The sequence below is a fragment of the Grammomys surdaster genome, unplaced genomic scaffold (assembly GCF_004785775.1).
Source record: "Grammomys surdaster isolate TR1022 unplaced genomic scaffold, NIH_TR_1.0 100, whole genome shotgun sequence".
Lineage (NCBI taxonomy): Eukaryota > Metazoa > Chordata > Mammalia > Rodentia > Muridae > Grammomys > Grammomys surdaster.
In genome coordinates this window covers 4,976,853-4,996,311 of record NW_021604579.1, presented here as the reverse complement: position 1 = coordinate 4,996,311, position 19,459 = coordinate 4,976,853, and the positions used below count along the sequence as shown (strand labels likewise).

At 42.4% G+C, this 19,459-nt stretch overlaps 1 protein-coding gene and 1 long non-coding RNA gene across 3 annotated transcripts in view; one reads left to right on the top strand and one right to left on the bottom strand.

Moving 5' to 3' along the window:
- Prdx1 (peroxiredoxin 1) overlaps positions 1-19,459 on the top strand; it is a 36,370-nt gene that overhangs the window by 14,240 nt on the left and 2,671 nt on the right. The window contains exons 1-5 of one of the 2 annotated variants that reach the window (XM_028788115.1): positions 10,370-10,470; positions 12,532-12,648; positions 16,169-16,322; positions 16,768-16,890; positions 17,985-18,115. In XM_028788115.1, the coding sequence (XP_028643948.1) occupies positions 12,543-12,648; positions 16,169-16,322; positions 16,768-16,890; positions 17,985-18,115 (514 nt within the window). In that variant the 5' untranslated portion in view covers positions 10,370-10,470; positions 12,532-12,542. Of the gene's footprint in view, positions 1-10,369; positions 10,471-12,531; positions 12,649-16,168; positions 16,323-16,767; positions 16,891-17,984; positions 18,116-19,459 lie in introns of those variants that run through there. The other variant, XM_028788107.1, reaches the window with a different exon arrangement.
- Positions 9,765-10,828, bottom strand: LOC114639371. Its single transcript, XR_003714003.1, has 3 exons — positions 10,746-10,828; positions 10,455-10,648; positions 9,765-10,119 (listed from the first exon to the last, which is right to left on the bottom strand). It is a non-coding gene; the product is annotated as an uncharacterized LOC114639371 (long non-coding RNA).

Below are 19,459 nucleotides of genomic sequence, written 5' to 3'. Positions count from 1 at the left end.
GAGGGCATCAGATCTCATTGCAGATGGTTGTGAGCCACCATGTGGTTGCTGGGATTTGAACTCATGACCTCTGGAAGAGCAGTCAGTGCTCTTAACCACTGAGCCATCTCACCAGCCCGGGTTTTTTTCTTTTTTTTTTTAACTTTCTTTTTTGAGACCAGCTCCCTAAGTTGATTAAGCTGACTTGACCTTGTAATGCTCCTGCCTCAGTCTCCCTAATAGTTAGGATTACAGGCCTTTACCAGATCCAGCTATTACATTGTTTGGAAGAGAGGAAACATATGTAAATGTTCCTAAGAAGGAAGCTTGAAAATAAATTATTATTCATCTATACTAAAAAAGTCATACAGTCGAGAAAAGGATAGATCTCTAAGTGTTGTTATAGAATACTATCTGTGCTATGTTAAGTGGAGAGGGGAAAAAGAAAACATTCAGTTATGATTACCAAAGGTGGGCTTGGTATTAGTTATAGTCAGTTTATTCAGCTCCAAGGATCAAAGTCCAAGAGCTATAGAAGGCTGGGGTGCTAGTTCCTGCCCCTGGACAGATGTTGTGCAACTTGCAGGAGGAGGCTGGCCTTTCCCTGGGTGGGTGTGGGGATTTCTCCTTCAGCTCTGTCTCAATCAGGACTGAGCCCAGCAGCCTGCGTTTCCTTATCCAGACAGAATGTGGGTGAAAGTTAAAGCTGCGGCTATTACTAATGACATGTTCCCTACTTCACTAGGACGAGAGGGTGAGCTGTGTTGGTGCTGAGCCCTGAGACTCTTGAGTCTTTTTCTTCTATTATTACTGTTTTATTGACAGAAATCTAGCAGATAAACTGTAGCTACAAAGCTAGTATCTCAGTTAAAGGCCAATGACAACAAGTTGCTTAGTTTGGCTGTGTTCTTGTCCAATTGTAGAAGAGATATTTGAGTTCATTTCATGAAATTTCAGATATCCAAGAACTCAGGCACTGGGCACTTGATATACACTGATTAAGTTTCATATAAGCCTAGGCTTACTGTGGGAACTTAGGAACCCAACTAGTTCTTTCATTAGTCTTTTGGGACCTGAGTATTGGACAGACATTATTACTTGAATGGCCAATTAGTAGGTAATTAGAGCTCTGGCACTCCATGGTCAGGTGCTGCCTAGAAACCCTCTAGAGAATGAAACAGTAAATTCAAGAGATGGGGATGGTTTGTGGTGGCATGAGGTGAAACCTAGGCCTAGATAGGCTCAAGCAGGACAAACATGAGTTAGACTGAAGCCTGGGCTATGTAGTAAGCCTCTGTCGGAGAGAGGGAAGGAACAGAGGGAGAGAGGGAAGGGACAGAGGGAGAGAGGGAAGAGCCAGCCTGTAACTCCTATTTATCAAAAACATTATTCACTGAAGTTCCCTGGGGCTTGGGGATGTATGTCGGTAGTGATAGCATGAGTTTAGCATGCCTGTGGACACACACATACTCACACACCTACACACTGGATTATCCCACCTATAATCACTTAAATCACTGTGTACTTTGTTTTGTTTTTTTTCCTGGAGAAGTAAAGAGGGTACAGAAGTCACAGGTTATCAAGTCTAGGTAAAGCTCTATCTGGACCATTGTCATGTGGGTAGCTAAGCAGCTCACACGTTCTCTGCCCTTGGAATAGGAGGAAGTAGTAATAAATGTTTTGTAGATGGACTTTTTTTTTTGTTTTTCTTTTCTTTTTTCTTTTTCTTTTGGTTTTTTGAGACAGGGTTTCTCTGTGTAGCCCTGGCTGTCCTGGAACTCACTCTGTAGACCAGGCTGGCCTCGAACTCAGAAATCCGCCTGCCTCTGCCTCCCAAGTGCTGGGACTAAAGGCGTGGGCCACCACCGCCCGGCATGGATTTTTTTTAAAATTTAATGCCTTGCTAGACTATAAGAGGAGAGAGGGTTTCTTGGTTCTAGACAGATGCTCTATCTATGATGGAAATACATATAAGAACAGGATATACAAGAAAAGCACACACAAAAAGACATAGAGTTGGAAAGAGAACCCCTCTCCACTGCCACCCCCTCACCACCCCCCAAAAAAACCCAGACTGGGAAAGGAAGAATTGCCAAGAAAGCTGTTTCAAAACTAGTAACTTTTAACTGTAAATTCATCTTTAAAAAAATGATAATCTTTTCTCTATCCTGGCTAGTTTCTAAATAAATGAGGCAAATACTATAAGATTTATTTGATAAGCTTCACAGCATAATAACTGGGCATTTATTAACCTATTCTATCCCTCTAAGGTACTCTACCTACCTCCCAGCCAAAATTTCTATGATACTTGCGTTTTTAGTATTGATATGCTTCTGCCTGCTTTAGGTATTTTTCCATAGTATCTCTCCAAACCCTTTTCTCCTGGCAACTCCTCTCCTCCCAGTCTCTCTGTCTCTCCTCCTCTCAATGGAATGGGAAGTCCAGCCCTATTTTCTCTTCTGACCAGATTGCAACCGGATAAGGGGCATAGAAATCAGCATTTGGATAATACAAGGATAATCTTCACATAGTACACACACACACACACACACACACACACACACTTATGCCTACACTTAGCTCTGTTTTTATAGACAAGCAAGAGTTAGGCCATCAGTGAACTGGATGTGAGGCAGCAGAGTGGTCTGTGGGTTCATAATTCACTGGGGTAATTTGAGCAGCCCTCACAGCTGGAGCAGCGTAAGGTGTGTACAAGGAAGGAGAGCAAGGGGTCAGAAGGTAAAGGCCTTGTGTATCAAGCTAGGAAAGAAGGCTGAACTTGATGTCAAGGCAAATGCCACAGGCAGCAGCAGGGATTTGAAAATCATGTCACATGTGTGTAGTTGGCACAATAGAATATTTACTATAAATCCAGCTGAAGTGATGTGCACAGTTTTGTGTGTATATGTGTATTGTTACTTCAAACTAGAAAGGGCCAGCATCTCCTGGCTCATGAGCTATACATAATGAGCCTTGGCTGGCTTGCTATTTCAACCAGACTGGTCTCGAACTCACAGAGATCTGCCTGCCTCTGCTTCCTGAGTGCTGGGATTAATGTAACCTCTCTTAGCTTCTTTTTCAAGTGTTCAAGCCATTCCCCCATATGAGATGATTCTGCTTTGAGCCTTTTTGGTTTTACTGGTCTCAGATTAGTGTTCATTTGTTGGTCTTGTCATTCCTTAGGGGAAAATGGAAGGAGAGAAAGTAAAGAAGCCTCTAGAAGTACCATGTGTATTCTGCTAAGGAAACCTTACTAAGTGCTTTACGGGAGGTGAGATCACTGCTCGTGGTTAGAGGTGTGGTGGGACTGAGGATGAATCACTGAGGCATTCTTGCTCACAGCTGAAGCTTTCCTTTCCCGACGTGTTTTCTCAGCCCTTTGTGACATTTTCATCTCCATTCACATCTGTCAAATGGCAAAGCCACTATGACTTTCTTTTATTTGAGACAAAGTTTCTCTATAGAGCCCTGGCTATCCTGGAACTCACTATCTAAACCAGGCTGGCCTTGAACTCACAGAAACCTGCCAGCCTCTGCCTTTTTTTTTTTTTTTTTTTTTTTTGTCTAAAAAGCAAGCCAAAGAGGGTATGCATCTAGTCCCAATTCATCAGTCTTTTTCTTTCTTCTTCTCTTCTTCTTCTCTCCTCTTCCTCCCCTTCCTCCTCCTCTTCCTCCTCCTCTTCTCCTTCTCCTTCTCCTACTTCTTCTCCTTCTCCTTCTCCTCCTCCTCCTCCTCCTCCTCCTCCTCCTCCTTCTTCTTTTTCCAAGACAGGGTTTCTTTGTGTAAACCAGGCTGTCCTGGAACTCACTCTGTAGACCAGGCTGGCCTCAAGCTCAGAGATCTGCCTGACCCTGGCTCCTGAGTGCCGGGACTAAAGGTGTGCACCCCCACCGTCTAGCTCATCATTATCCTTTTCATTGCAATGTTTTGGCAAGAAAGGACCCCTTTCCTGGGAAGTTGTGGCAAGGACAAAGGACTGGAAATACAGTTCATAAAAGGATATCTCCCCCTGCTTTTTGATGACAAAACTAATCCTGCCAATGAGGTCAAACGGGCTGGAGATGGCACAGGCTGGGAGTCCACCAGCCACTTATATCATTTCCCTAGTTCAGTGGTCTCAACCTAGGATGACTTCATAACAGGTATACTACAAGAATTTAGAGGACAGAGGCCAAGATGTTACTAAATTTCTTATTATGCACAAGACAGGCCCTAACCCCCTAATAAGGAATTGTAGTGTCAATAGTGCCAAGACTGAGAAATATTAAAAACAATATTTTTACTCATAAAGATGTGATTTTGAAACATGAGCCTTAACTGATTCTAGTACATGGATTAATTTTTTGTTTTATTTTTATATCTCCATTGGTGTTTGGCCTGCTTGTATGTCTTTGTGAGAGTCTCAGACTCCCTAGAACTGGAGTTACACACAGTTGTGAGCTGTCAATGTGGGTGCTGGGAATTGAAGGTGGGTCCTCTAAAAGAACAGCCAGTGCTCTTAACTGCTGAGCCATCTTTTCAGCATGAGCAGATGAAATTTAATACCAACTTTTAAAAAGAAAATTAGGGGCTGGAGAGATGGCTCAGTGGTTAAGAGCACTGACTGCACTTCTAGACGTCCTGAGTTCAAATCCCAGCAACCACATGGTGGCTCACAACCATCTGTAATGAGATCTGATGCCCTCTTCTGGTGTGTCTGAAGACAGCTACAGTGCGTATTCATATATAAAAAATAAATCTTAAAAAAAAAAAAAAAAGAAAATTAGATCCTAGGGTTAGAAATTTCACTCCATGATAGAGTACTTGCCTAGCAGTGAGTGGCCCTGGGTTCGGACCTCCAAAAACAGTCTCATAGTGCCCTTGGCTAACTTGCAGGTCACCATGTAAATCAAATTGGTTTCAACATTGCAATAATTACCTGTTTTTTGCCTTTGCCCTCTGAGTGCCAGGATTACAGGAATGTGCTGCCATGCCTAGCTTTAACAGAAACATATTCTGAATCACCAGGATTACCTCATAAAAGAACCATCTGTGGTCTGGTTTCCATGATTTCTCTTGTATTTGTTGTAACATTTAAAGAAACCATTTAGTTTTAATAGTATATTGGTTTAATTTTGATGGTGTATACGTCTAGGGTAGGTTGTCATTAGGTTGGCAAGGTTTAATATAAAAAACATTGGCTGACTCGAATTCTGTCTTCTGCAGAATTGTTGAACATTAATGGAGCTGCCTTGCCGGTTACACTTAGGTAGCTATGAAGGAGGAACAATGGCTTTTCATGAGTCAGATAATTGTCCATCATAACAAATTAGGCCCAAGGCAACTACTGACAAAGAACACTTTGATTAAAGATTCTATGCTCCTTTCCAGAGACTAAAGAAATAAAAGAGGTAAAACTGAGTCACCATCCAAGGGTGTAGTCAGGATAGGAGCCTGACTCTAGCAATCAGGGATGCTTTTCATACAGAGCATCCCTTCCAGGAAGCTCAACTTGTATGTTTCTACTCACATTTCCACCCTGATTTTTTTTTTTAATAAAAGCCACATTTAGAGGCTGGAGAGCTGGTCAAGGGTTAAGAGCACTTGTTCTTCCAGAGGACTTGAGTTCAGTTCCCAGCACCTGCAAGATGGCCCACAACTGTCTATAACTGCAATTCCTGGAGATACAAACCCCTTTTCTTGCCTCCTTGAACACCAGACATGCACATAGTACACATACATACATGCAAGCAAGACACTCATACATGGTTAAGTAAACTAAATAAATCTTTTAATAGGAAAATGAAAACAAAATGAACCCCCCAAAACAAACAAACAAACAAAAACAAAAAAACAAAACCAACCAGGTGGTGGTGGTGAACACCTTTAGTCCTAGGAGAGGCACACAAATCTCTGAGTTCAAAGCCTGCCTGGTCTACAGGATGAGTTTCAGGATATCTGTGTGAATAAGTACACGTGTGAATGTGCTTGTGGAGGCCAGAGACATTGTATGCCCTGGAGCTGGAGTTCCAGGTAGCTGTGGGCCATCTGACACAGGTGTCGGGAACAGAACTTAGGACCTCTGCAACAGCAGCCCGTGCTCGTAACTGCCGAGTCACCTCTCCAGTCCCCGACACTGACTCTAGGTCCACGAACACGATTCACCTTCATTTATCTACATGTTCTCTAATTTAGAATTTTATCTAAGTTTATTATTTTTAATATTTATTTTTGAGATAGGGCCTCACTTGTGCTCGCCTGCCTGTCTCCAGCCTACTGTGGCATGGAAATGGAGACCCGAGGACAGTTTAAGGGAATGAGTTTTCTCCATTCACTTTGTAGGTTCTGAGGATATCAGGTTTGGCAGCAAGTGCCTTTACCCCTGAGCTTTCTCGCTGACCAGGATGGTAATTTTCTTTCTTTTCTTTCTTTCTTTCTTTCCTTTTTAATTTTTTTTTAAATTTATTTTTATGTGTATGAATGTTTTCTTGCATATATAAAAAATGTTTCCATATATATATGGTATCATATACATACCTAGTGCCTTTGGAGGTCAGAGGCTGTCAAATCTGCTAGAATTGGAGTATGGGCTGTGTATATAGCTTGTTCTATACCTTCTGTCTACCTAGCTTATGGACAATCTGAGGTTCAATCTGTAGCATCAAAATATACAATTAGAAAAAGTGTGAAATCTGTCACGATAACTCACAGCAGTAATCTCAGCATTTTGGAGCCTAAGTCATGGGAACTATCCTGAGTTCAAGCCAGTGTAGGCTATATAGTGAGACTCCTGTTAAACAACAAAGGCTAGGCACAATGGTTCAGCAGGTAAAGGAGCTTGAAGCCAAGCCTGATGACCTGAGTTCCATCCCCAGGAACCACAATGTGGAAGGAGAAAATTGATGTCTGAAAGCTGTCCTCTGGCTCACCTCGATCTCACAAGAAATGAATGATGACAACTCTTCATCCTCAGGGTGAGAGGGAAAAAGGAGAAGACAAAGCAATAAGACTCAGGAGAGATGGTTCAACGGGTAAAAGTGCTGGATGAAAATGAAGACTGGGCTTTGGATTCCAGCAACACAGGGGTGTGGTAGGGGGAGTGTTGTAGCTGCATAGATCTGTCAATAAAACCCCAGTGCTGTGTGTGTGAGACAAGAGCATCTCCACCAGCTTTGCTTCATGCTCTATGCTTCTTTATACAGATAGAACCACCATCTTCCTCTGGTCTCTGCTAAACTGTACAGGTACACGAACCTGGGAAAACATACTTGAGCATATACCACACATGAGCATACCTCTCTCTCTCTGTCTCTTTCTCTGTCTCTCTGTCTCTTTCTCTGTCTCTCTCTGTCTCTCTCTGTCTCTGTCTCTGTCTCTCTCTCTCTCTAACACACACACACACACACACACACACACACACCAAAAAGCAACTGAACAAAACAACTACTGTTGTCAAGAGAATTAATAAATGCATAAAAATTTAAAAGGCCAGATGCTCAAGCAGCATGACACAGCACTTCCCCATTTCTATCCTGGTACAAGGGCCGTGGGAAGTAGTGGAGTTAACTCCTCCACTAACTGGAAATGAATAATGTGTAATAACCTCATGCCGAGAAGGAAAATGAAAATCACTACTGTTGTAAAGGATGATACATACCAAAAATTTCAGATACTAAGCTAGCATGACATAGCATTTCCCCTATTTTTTATCCTATTATGTTACTAATAAGAGTTAAGAGAAGTCTTGAGCCGGGTGGTGGTGGCACACACCTTTAATCCCAGCACTTGGGAGGCAGAGGCAGGCAGATTTCTGAGTTCGAGAGTTCGAGGCTAGCCTGGTCTACAGGACAGCCAGGGCTACACAGAGAAACCCTGTCTTGAAAAACCAAACCAAAAAAGAAAGAAAGGAAAAAGAAAGAAAAAAAGAGAGAAGTCTTGAAAATAAAAGTACTAGTGGTATTGTGCCTTTAATCTCAGCACTTGGGAAGTACGGGGAGTTGGATCTATGAGTTTAAGGCCAGCCTGGTCTAAGGAGTGAGTTCCTGGACAGCAAGCACTATACAGAGAAATCCTGTCTCAAAAAACTGCACACACGCACAGTCATTGTTCCTTATATGTGACCTTATATAAAATACAATCCTAATAAGCCTTGTCTTTTCTTGCCTATACAAAGAATAATTCTAACATCTTTCTTTGGGTGGGGGTTGGGAGTGACAATTTGAGGCAGGGTTTTTCTGGGTAGCCCTGGCTGTTCTAGAACTCATTTTCTAGACCAGGCTGGCCTCGACCTTAAAGATTTCACTTGTCTCTGCCTCCCAAGTGCTAGGATTAAAGGCATGCATCCCGAAGTTTGGCTAACTCTAGTATCTTAATGTAAATAACTAGTATTCATTAGCATAACACCTAAGTTTGCTGTGGTAGGTGTTGTTAGTACTTTCTGTCTAAACTCTACCTTCACAGTTACTTGGAAGTGGGCAGGTACACTCCTCCCCACAGTTACCTGGCAACAGGCAGGTAGCCCTGTCCACTATAAAAGGGGCTGTTTGCCCCCTCCTCTCTCTCTTGTTCTCATGGTCCGTTGACCGGCGCCTGCAGGTTGTCATCTCCCCTCTCCCTCTTCTCTTCTCCCTCTCTCCACGTGGTCATGGCCGGCCTCTACTTTTCTATTTCTCTTTCTCTCTTCTCGCTCTCCCTTTCTCTTAATAAACTCTCCCTTGTGGAACCGTCTGGTCTGCTGTGATCTGTTCCGAGCTGCGTGTGTGAAAACCTTTCAGGTGTTTTGTTTTGTGGCAAGTATCTCTTTTATTGTCCAGGCTGTCTCAGCCTGAGTGCTAAGATTACTGCCATGCGTCAGCAAATCTGGTCCACAATATTTGGTTCTTACTATGCAATAGAGATGTGAACTATTATTTCTGCTGTCACTATTTCATCTCCCTCATTTAAACCCCTGAACTGCTTCAAGGCAATCTATTCAAACCAGGAAAACCAATTCCCCTTAGTTGTTGCTGAGAGGATATACCTGAAGACTCAGATAAGTATTACTTCCTGGAAAGCTGTCCTTGACCTTGGTTTATGGAGTAGGTCCTAAAGTGTTACCAACTTTCATTTGTCCCTTGAATTGATCATTATTCGGAAACAATAACCTCTACAGCCTAGAAAAAAAAAATCTCTTAACTGTTGTGTTTCAATGTCTGCCTCACCCTTGTAGCATGGCTTTCTAGAGGGCAAAATTTGGATTACATCCATCTCTGGGTCCCTAAATCACACAAAGCATGTGATATAAAATGATAACTCTGAGCTTTGTACCGCTCCTCCAAGGTCTCTATGTTGTCTTTGCTGTCCTGGAACTTGCTATGTAGACTAGGCTGGACTCAAAAATACAGAGATTCTCCTGCCTCTGACTCAGTACTTGCCATCAAGCCTGACCCCTCTTTAACTCTCTTGACTTTTTTTTTTCTGGAGACAGGGTTTCTCTGTGTAGCCCTGGCTGCCCTGGAACTCACATTGTAGACTAGGCTGGCTTTGAACTCAGAGATCCACCAGTCTCTGCCTCTAGAGTGCTGAGAAGGTGTGTGCTGTCACCACTTGGCTTGGAAAAACTCAGGAAATTGATCACAGAGCCCCAGTTTTTAAAACCACAAATCAGTTTAGTGACAGGCTCAGATTCAGAAAGATTTAAGAATAATCCAAGGAAAGGATGCGAAACAGAAAAGCAGCATCCAGTAATCAGAGACCAATGGGGGCTGCCTGAGTAGTGAGGGTTACTGAGGAGCAGACTAGCACAAGGTATTTTTTGATGTTGTTGTTTTGTTCTTAATGATTTACTTCTTTTCATTTTATGTGCATTGGTGTTTTGCCTTCATGTACCTGTGAGGGTGTTGGATCCTCTAGAACTGGATCTACAGACAGCTGTGAGCTGCCGTGTGGATGTGGGAAATTGAGCCCTTGTCCTCTGGTAGAGCAAGCAGCCAGTGCTCGTAATGGCTGAGCCAGCTTTTCCAGCCCTAAAACAGGTTTTCGAGGCTGGGATGCAACTGAGAAATATTTGGGTGCACAGTTCCGCTTAACGTGGTTTAATTTTAGACGTGGCCTTCCATGAGCAGTAAAACAGACCCTTTCTCTAGTTTGGGTCTTGAGTACAACAGGGGCACACAAGGGTCCTGGGAATAAAGAGAGGCATGGATTCCCCGGGTATCCCTGATTAAAAGAGGAGACGGCTCAAAGGGAAGTCCTTTTTCACTTCTGAGAACAGCATCAATGAGAGTGTGAGCATTTCCGGAGACCCCTCCCCAACTCCAGGCCCATCCAGGGAAAGCGCTGAGTCATCCCCCGCCGGCCGGCCAGGGCAGGGCGGGACTCAGCCAGGTCCCCCTCCTCCCGCACCCCTGGCCCGTAGGAGTCTCGCGAGAACTTTGTGGTCTATAAAAGCAGCTCCCCGCGCGCGCTTTCGGGCGACCTCTTCCTGCGTTCTCACGGTTGCATCTGTTTGTGAGACCTGTGGCTCCACCCTGGTGAGTGTACGAGTACTGCCGCTGAGAAATGGGGCTCGCGCCGGTCACCGGCTCCTTCGCCCTCCGGCCGGTCCCAGCTCCTCAGGGACGGTCTCGGGCTGAAGCGGCCGGGCGAGGCCTGGTCCCGCGAGTGCTCGAGCGCTACTCGCAGTCTTCACGTGGCCCTTAGTTCCCGGACCTGTTGGAACCCTGTGGCTAACGTTGAATTCCTCCTCTCCCGGCGCTCCGATAGAGGGCGTAGATGGCATGGTGGGACCCGTGGTTCTGGAGCTCACAGCGCGCACTGGGCGTGTCATAGTGTTTTCTGAAGTGCTAGAGTGGATGACGGCGAGAGTGGCAGGAACATACCTCCAGCGAGGTTGGGGCGTGACCTCCTCTGGCGTTCTAGTCCGATTCCTCTGGAGAGGCCTCTCAGCGGCCAGAAGCCAATTTTCCGGGATTGGTTGAGTATGGAAGTGCTGGGACTCTTTGCAAAGCAAGTTTGATTTAAAAAAGGTTTATGTTAGGGGCTACATCAGATTTGCTGCAACAATTCCTTGAAAATGATACAGTTAAAAGTTTTTTTTTAAGTTTTTCAAAGTTTGGGATGGAAGATGTTCTTTTTCTTGGCGTTTCTTTTGGTTATTGGTGTTAGGAACCAATAAATTTGGAACTTGGATTCCAACTTGCATTCAGACCGAGAGGTGTAAGTTTTCTTTTTGATTGTGCTTTTTATTATGTGTATGTCTACGTATGTGGTTCCCCCCACCCCACCTCCTTTAGCTAGTTACAGGTGGTTGTGAACCACCCTAAATGGGTGCAGGAAACTGAACCAGGGTTTTCTCCGAAAGGAGCAGTGTAGGCTCTTAATTGTTGAGCCATAGCTGAAGCTCCTAATGTTGTACATCTTAACAATTTTTATTGTATTTTATTGACCTGGGTAAATAGTGCAGAAATCGGTTTCTTAGCAGTACATTGACTTTTTTTGTATTTTTGTAAGATACAGTTTCATGTAACTAGGGTGGTCCTCTAATTTGACCAGCCTTGAACTCTTGATTCTTCAGCTTCTAATTTCCAAGTGTTGGGACTACAGTTATCCCAAACCCTGCCAGTAAAGTAACCCTCGTTATGTACCTCTGCTCCAGGTTCTTGGCCCAGAGATCAGAAATTTAAGATTTTCTTTTAAACATTTGTGTGTGTGAGCCTTGTAGGAGTTTTCCATCTTTATGGGGATTCTGGAGATTGAAGTAAGGTCATCAGATAGCAAGTACCTTAACCTACATAGCCTCCCTGGTACAGAAACTTTTTGAGGCAAGTATTTATTTTTTAAAGATTTATTTATTTATTATATATGAATACACTGTAGCTGTCTTCAGACACACCAGAAGAGGGCATAAGATCTCATTACAGATGGTTGTGAGCCACCATGTGGTTGCTGGGATTTGAACTCAGGACCTCTGGAAGTGCAGTCAGTGCTCTTAACCACTGAGCCATCTCTCCAGCCCCGAGGCAAGTATTCTTAGTCTTGCAGTTCACTATCCTGCCTCAGCATCCAGAATGCTGGTATTATGCTCCACTGTCCCTGGTATAAATCTAAAGAAAATTTTAAGGCAAGGTCTCAATAAATCTAGGTTAGCTTCAAACAAGTTATGAAGAGAAAACATCTGCTTAAACGGAATACCTAAAGTTTTGAAGCAGTAAATGCCAATGTCCTGGCATTGATTTGTTTGGATTTTTTGTGTCTGTTCCATTTCTTTCCTGCTTCTCCCTAATGAATATGCAAAGTAAAATGCTATTGCCAAAACTGGTTTAGAAACTGGGAGAACTGACCTATTTAGACACTTTGGAGCTGTTAGCAAGTGAAAACAAAGGCTGATTTTCAGTCTTGTTTTTACCCAGAAGTTGGGGCTTTTGGGTTTGAACTCTTAACTGTTAGTTTGTGCTTAGTACTATAATATAAACCAATGTATTCAAGGCCACTGGACCATTCCCTGATTAAACTACATTAAGTTCCTAGGTAGGCGAAAGCTGTTGCTTATTTAGAAGAACTGGGTTGTTTACATTTTTTGTTGTCTTTTCCAGCTGATAGCAAGATGTCTTCAGGAAATGCAAAAATTGGGCATCCTGCTCCCAACTTCAAAGCTACAGCTGTTATGCCAGATGGACAATTCAAAGATATCAGCCTAAGTGACTACAAAGGTAAGATTAATTACATTGGGCAAGAGGCCACTTCACTTGTCTTTATGTTGAAGTGAAGTCATGGTTAGGACAGTAATAAAGGTAGATATCCTAGGTATGAGTCATTTCTAGAGAAAGTATGCTTTGTTTTACCTAACCTGATTACCTTTTTACTGGCATTTACTTATTGAGGGAATTCTTGTATCCTGAGGTACTGGGGATACTGAGGTACTGTTCAGTGCTTCAACTCATGCTAGCAACACTCAACCATGGAATATCGTCCCCTACCCCTGATCCCTTTATTTTGGTTTTTAGTTATTTCTTCCTTTTAAAAAATTTGCTTTTGTTTTATATTATACATTGGTGTTCTGTCTGTATGTTTGTCTATGTGATGGTGTCAGATCTTAAAGTTACAAGCAATTGTGACCTGCTGAGTGGGTGCTGGAAATTGAACCTAGGTCCTCCAGAAGAGCATTCAGTGCTCTTACAGGCTGAGCCATCTCTCTAGCCCTTTTCCATTCCTTTTTTTTCATTATTTTTTTTATTAAAAAAAAATCTGTAACATATGATCTCTGTAGTTCTGGCTGTCTTGAAGCTCACTCTGTAGACCAGGCTAGCCTAGAACTCAGAAATCCGAGTGCCTCTGCCTCCCGAGTGCTGGGATTAAAGGCGTGCACCACCACAGCACGGCTTTTTTTTTTTTTTTTTTTTTAGTCTTACAAGTCAAGTCTTTGGAACTGTGGCTTTGCTTCTGCTCACAGGGAAGACTTGACACTCCAATTACCTTTTGTTTTACCATAATTTTATAGGGATACTTGGCAGGTTCTGTTAATGTTCTACCTTCTCTCCTTTTTAAAAAATTTACCTCCTGTCTAGGTGTAGTGTGTGGTGTATCAGGTGGATGTCTGTATTTCGGGTCAGCTAAAGCTGCGTGGTGAGACCCTGTCTCGAAAAAGAAAAAAGCAAAAGAAATCTATCATTATATCTGTTTTTTGAGGCAGGGTGTCTTTCTCTATGTAGTCCTGGCTGTTCTGGAACTTGGTCTGCTTGTGTGCATGGGTGTTAGAACTGAAACTATGCTTACAGATGGTTGTGGATGTTTAGATCCTAAACAGAATTCTTTGCAAGAGCAGCAACATGCCTGTAACTGCTTAGGTATCTCTCTAGTCTACATTCTTTCTCCCTTGCCTGCAGTCTCAGGGTAGTTAGGTCTTTTGAGACCATTGAGACTACAGATCCCTTAGGTACAAGCCTCAAATTCTGGTGTTAAATATACCTTCCTTAGTGGTGTATGAGTTTCTGGAGATAGCTTTTGAGTAAAATATTCGATTTCCTGATATCACACTTTGTTGTTGGGATGAGGACAGATACTGTGGGCTGTGGGCTGTATGGAGAAGATCTCTTACTGGCAAACCTCTTAGGAGGTAGAGGTGACCCTGGCACATGGTCTTGGGAGTGCTTGCTCTCTGCCCTGTAGGGCTTGGTCTGCTGAGGCTTCAAAGTGCTTGTTAAACAAAGCCACAGAGAGATTGCTTAGGTGAGTCAAGGACTGCTTGTTTTCACTTTCAGACATAGTTACTACCTGAAAATAAGTGGGTATTTGGAAACGTTCCAGACTGCTTGTTTTCACTTTCAGACATAGTTACTACCTGAAAATAAGTGGGTATTTGGAAACGTTCCAGTAAGTAGTTTAGTCATTAGGTATGGTGAGAAGCATCATACATAGCCTTCCTTGAAGATTTGCTTTGGTAATCACAGTTACTAAAGTAAAATTGGAGCTAGAAGTCCTGTTACCTACCAGTACTTTGCTTACTTTTAGTTGCAACATTTTTCTTGTCATGTCCTGTTGGACTCGTTAGGAACACAATTGTGATTTATGAGATTACTTAAATATCACCTTTGAATGCTGGAAACATTGTTCATTAGGTGAAAGTGTTTGCTGCACAAGCTTGAAAGACTTCAATTTATTTAAATCCATGGGAACTACATAAAATTAGTTGGATTAATTAGTTGGATTCTGTATCACTAGTCCTATTCAAGATAGATGGAGACAACTAGTCTGTAATACCACATCTTTTGTTTTGTTGGTTTTTTTGGTTTTTTGTTTTGTTTTTGTTTTTTTTTTTTTTTGGTTTTTCAAGACAGGGTTTCTCTGTATAGCCCTGGCTGTCCTGGACTCACTCTGTAGACCAGGCTGGCCTCAAACTCAGAAATCCGCCTGACTCTGCCTCCCGAGTGCTGGGATTAACGGTGTGCACCACCACTGCCCACATCTTAACAGCAGAAACAAGAAACCCTGCCTATATCAAGATAGAAGGAGAGAAAATTACTTAGGAGATGATCACTTAATTATTCCTTCATCATTGTATAAAGGCTCTGACTTAGTTGACTTTCTGTCTTTGTTGGTTTGCCTTTTTTTTGTTTTTGTTTTTGTTTGTTTGTTTGTTAGTTATTTTGTCTGTATATATGTCTGCATCACCCGTGAATGTCTATCTGGTGCTGGAAGAGGCCAGAAGAGTGTGTTGGACACCCTGGGTTGTGAACCACCATGTGGATACTAGAAATTAAATCTGGGACTTCTAGAAGAGTAGCCAGATCGGCTGGATGACCTCAATCAAGCTCTTGATTCTTCTGTTCCCCACCTCCCAAGTCCTGGGATTATGTTGAGTTTCTACTCCCAACTTTTTTGTTTTTGGGGTTTTTTTTTGTTTGTTTTTGAGACAGGGTTTCTCTGTGGCTTTGGCTGATCTGGAACTTGCTCTATAGACCAGGATGACCTTGTACTCACAGAGATTCAACTGCCAGGCATATACCACCACCATTCTAAGTTTTGTTTTTGAGATGGGCTCTCTTTCTTGGAACTTATTAAATAGCCTAGGCTGGTCTTGAACTTGTGATTTTCCTGCTTCTTTCTCCTGAATGCTGGACTTTGGAATGCTGACTTACAGGCAGTGTTTGGTACCCAATCCAGGCTCTGTGTGTGTGTGTGTGTGTGTGTGTGTGTGTGTGTTTTGGGGGGATGAGTTAGAAACTTTCACTATGCATCCTGGAGCTGGCTTGGAGCTCAGGCTGGCCTCCAACTCTCAGTCTTCCTGCCACTGTATCTCACCCTGTATCTCACTGTATCTCAGCCTTTACTTTCTGACTGTACCACCATACTTCATGTTCTAGGTACTGTTTGTAGATCATTTACTAGATGAATTGCATTCTTGCCCCCTTTTTTTTTAATCATTGAGAGAACTTGGTGTGTATGCTAATATGAGCCTTTCAGAAGATCAAAATTAGACTGAATAGTGCTTATTCTATAGTTAGCAAGTCTTCTAAAGGAGAATGTCTTTACAACTGAATCTTCTGGAAATTCCTTGTTTTCATTGAGACATGGTTTTAAAACCTGGCTGGCCTGGTTCTTACTCTGTAGTTCAGGTTGGCCTCAACTTAGAGCAATTGTCCTGAATGTTGGGAACTTAGGTATATATTGGTACCGCTAGATCAGAAACTCAGCTTCAAAGCTAACTTCTTGATCGCTTTTTTTTCTCCCCAGGAAAATATGTTGTGTTCTTCTTTTACCCTCTTGACTTTACTTTTGTGTGTCCCACGGAGATTATTGCTTTCAGTGATAGAGCAGAAGAATTTAAGAAACTTAACTGCCAAGTGATTGGAGCTTCTGTGGATTCTCACTTCTGTCATCTGGCATGGTAAAGTTTTTGGTCCATTTGGCATGTGGAATTTTTTTTTTTTTTGTTTTTAGTTGGGGTAATATTTAACTCAAGCTGGCTTTCAGCCTCATGAGTACCTTGTAGTACCCCTAGCCTCATGATTAGGTGGAATTAAAGGTGTATACCACAACTCCTGGTAGTATGTTGTGGATTTCTTGAGCAAATTTAGAGGTTTAAGAGTAGACCTAAAATTGGTTTCTGGGCTCCCACTGCCTCTTACTACCTAGCAGAAGCAGCAAGGCACTTGGAGGTGCTATTATCTAATGTGCACTGGTGAGCACTCTTACTGTTATCAACCATTCACTTTACTATTGGAAAGAGTTGAGATTTTTGGATAAAGTTAGGGTTTTAGAAAGGTAAGGATATGTTTGGCTTTCTTCACAAAGATTTGAAAAGTTGTATTTAAGACTCTCTTTTGCTGTAGGATTAACACACCCAAGAAACAAGGAGGATTGGGACCCATGAACATTCCCTTAATATCAGATCCCAAGCGCACCATTGCTCAGGATTATGGAGTCTTAAAGGCTGATGAAGGTATCTCTTTCAGGTATGTACTTTAAGGATGGGAGGTGGAAGTTACTATGAGAACAGTCTTGTTAGCTAAAAGCCAGAACATATATGAGGGTAACCTTCTTCATGTCTTTTTTTGTGTATATGTGTCATAAATGTCAGCAGACAACCTGGAGTTCCTCAGACACTGTCCACTATTTTTTAGAGATAGTGTCTCATTGACTAGGGACCTGCCAAGGCTGGACTGCCTAGCAAGTGAACCCTTGGTTTGCATGATCCTACCTCCTCAGTGTTGGGATTGCATGCTTAATTTTAAATATATTTATTGTATGTACTCGAATGTTTGTGTGTATGTGCACCACCTGTGCACATTGGATCCCCTGGAAATGGTTGTGAACTTTTTTTTTTTTTCTTCTTTTTTTTTTGGTTTTTCGAGACAGGGTTTTTCTGTGTAGCCCTGGCTGTCCTGGAGTTCACTCTGTAGACCAGGCTAGCCTCGAACTCTCGAACTCGGAAATCCGCCTGCCTCTGCCTCCCAAGTGCTGGGATTAAAGGCGTGTGCCGCCACCACCCGGCTGACTTTTTTCTTAAATTATTATTATGATTATTATTATTATTTTTTAAAGGTGAGATTACTTATGTGCTAATTCTGGGGCTTAAATTCAGGTGCACTTACTTGAAAGTGCACTTACTTGAAAGAGCAGCACTTTACTGAGTCATTTCTCCTCAGCCCCTTGGTTTTTATTCTTGAGACAGTCTTGTTATAATATAGTCCATGTTGACCTTGAACTTCAGATTGACCTCATACTGGAATTATATGCCGTCATGCCTCCAACCTATTATATTTTGGAAATGGTGTCAGATAGCTGAGGATAATCTTGAACTCCTGATCAACTGTCTGCACTTAGGTTGGTGCACCATGTCTGCTTTACTTGGTTCTGGGAATCAAACCCAGGTTTGCATGTTAGGCAAGCACTGCAAACTGAGCTAAATAGCTCTTTCTCATTGAGTTATTTAATGTAGTGGTCTTACAAATGGTAGGCTGGTATACCTCTTGTAAGAGCCCATTTCCTTAGGAATTCTAACAATGACGACTTGTAATGCATATGTCTCAATCCTTCACCCACCCAGGGGCCTCTTTATTATTGACGATAAAGGTACCCTTCGCCAGATAACAATAAATGATCTTCCTGTTGGCCGCTCTGTGGATGAGGTTCTGAGACTAGTCCAGGCCTTTCAGTTCACTGACAAACATGGTGAAGGTAAGTCATCTGCCTGTTAATGAGATAGTGTGTAGTAGGGTACAAAGGCTATTAGAGAAAAGGATGTTTGTGTTGGAAAGGCTGTGGATTAGAGTTATCTGTGGGGGTGGGTAATAGACAAGCCCGGAGAAAAAACAAAGGCTTTTTGTTCAAACACCATACTCTCCACTCCTGTTCTGATTTGGAATCACTGACTGCTGCAGATTTGAGGAGGATCTCACTATAGATGATAAAACAAACTGAGTGTAGTTGTTTAATCCCAGTATTCAGGAGGCAGAGGCCTGTTCCAGGACAGCCAGAGCTACATAATATATCCTGTTTCAAAAGAAAAAAAATTTTTTTTTTTTTTTTTTTGAGAAAATTCTTTTTTTAGAAAGGTAGTTTAGTGGTTAAATGAATTTGCTCCTTGCAGAGGACCTAGATTTGATCCCTGGCACATACCTGGTGGATCACAACAGTCTCACTCCATTTCTAGGGGTTCAGTGCCCTCTTCTGACCTCCTATGGCACAGGGTTTACATGTGGTACGAAGGCAGAAAACTCATAGGCATAAAAATCTTTAAAAAATTAAGGTTGCTAGAGATGTAGGTCCTTGGTAGCTTCTCTAACCTGGGAGTCCCTGAGGTTCATGTCTGGCGTTCATGCTATCAAGAATTGAATTGGTATTTTGGTGCTGGGGATGTAGCTTAGTATAATCGTAACACTTCTGGGAAGAGATTGAAGGTCAGGCTCTTTATGGACTATTACAGGACTACATGCTCAAAAATAAAAGGTGTATGGGAGCTTGTTACAGGATCAAGGTAATATTTTGCTATGTGAAAGTCTGTTCTTTCTACTTAATAGTGGCTCAGTTTGTAATCTCTGCAGAGGCAGGAATAGTGCACATTCAAGGCCAACCTGGACTAAAGAGTTAATTCAGTCTGTGTCCTTTTTAAGGGGTTATGGGAGCTTTGCCAGCAAGCTGGCATGCCACACCTTTTATACTCTATTTTTGCCTTTTGGAGGCAGAGGCAGGTAGATCTCTTGAGTTTGAGGTTAATTTTATTTATTTATTTTTTTGTTTTTCCAAGATAGGGTCTTTATAGCTGGCAGTTGTCATTCAGAAAGTACAGCCAGTCTTAATACTTTTTCCTAAGTGTGTGATAGATGGAGAAGCTCTGTTTTTTACTTCCAGAGGAGTTGAAGACAAAGTGGAACAGTATTTTTTTTTTTTTGGTTTTTCGAGACAGGGTTTCTCTGTATAGCCCTGGCTGTCCTGGAACTCACTCTGTAGACCAGGCTGGCCTCGAACTCAGAAATCCGCCTGCCTCTGCCTCCCAAGTGCTGGGATTAAAGGCGTGCGCCA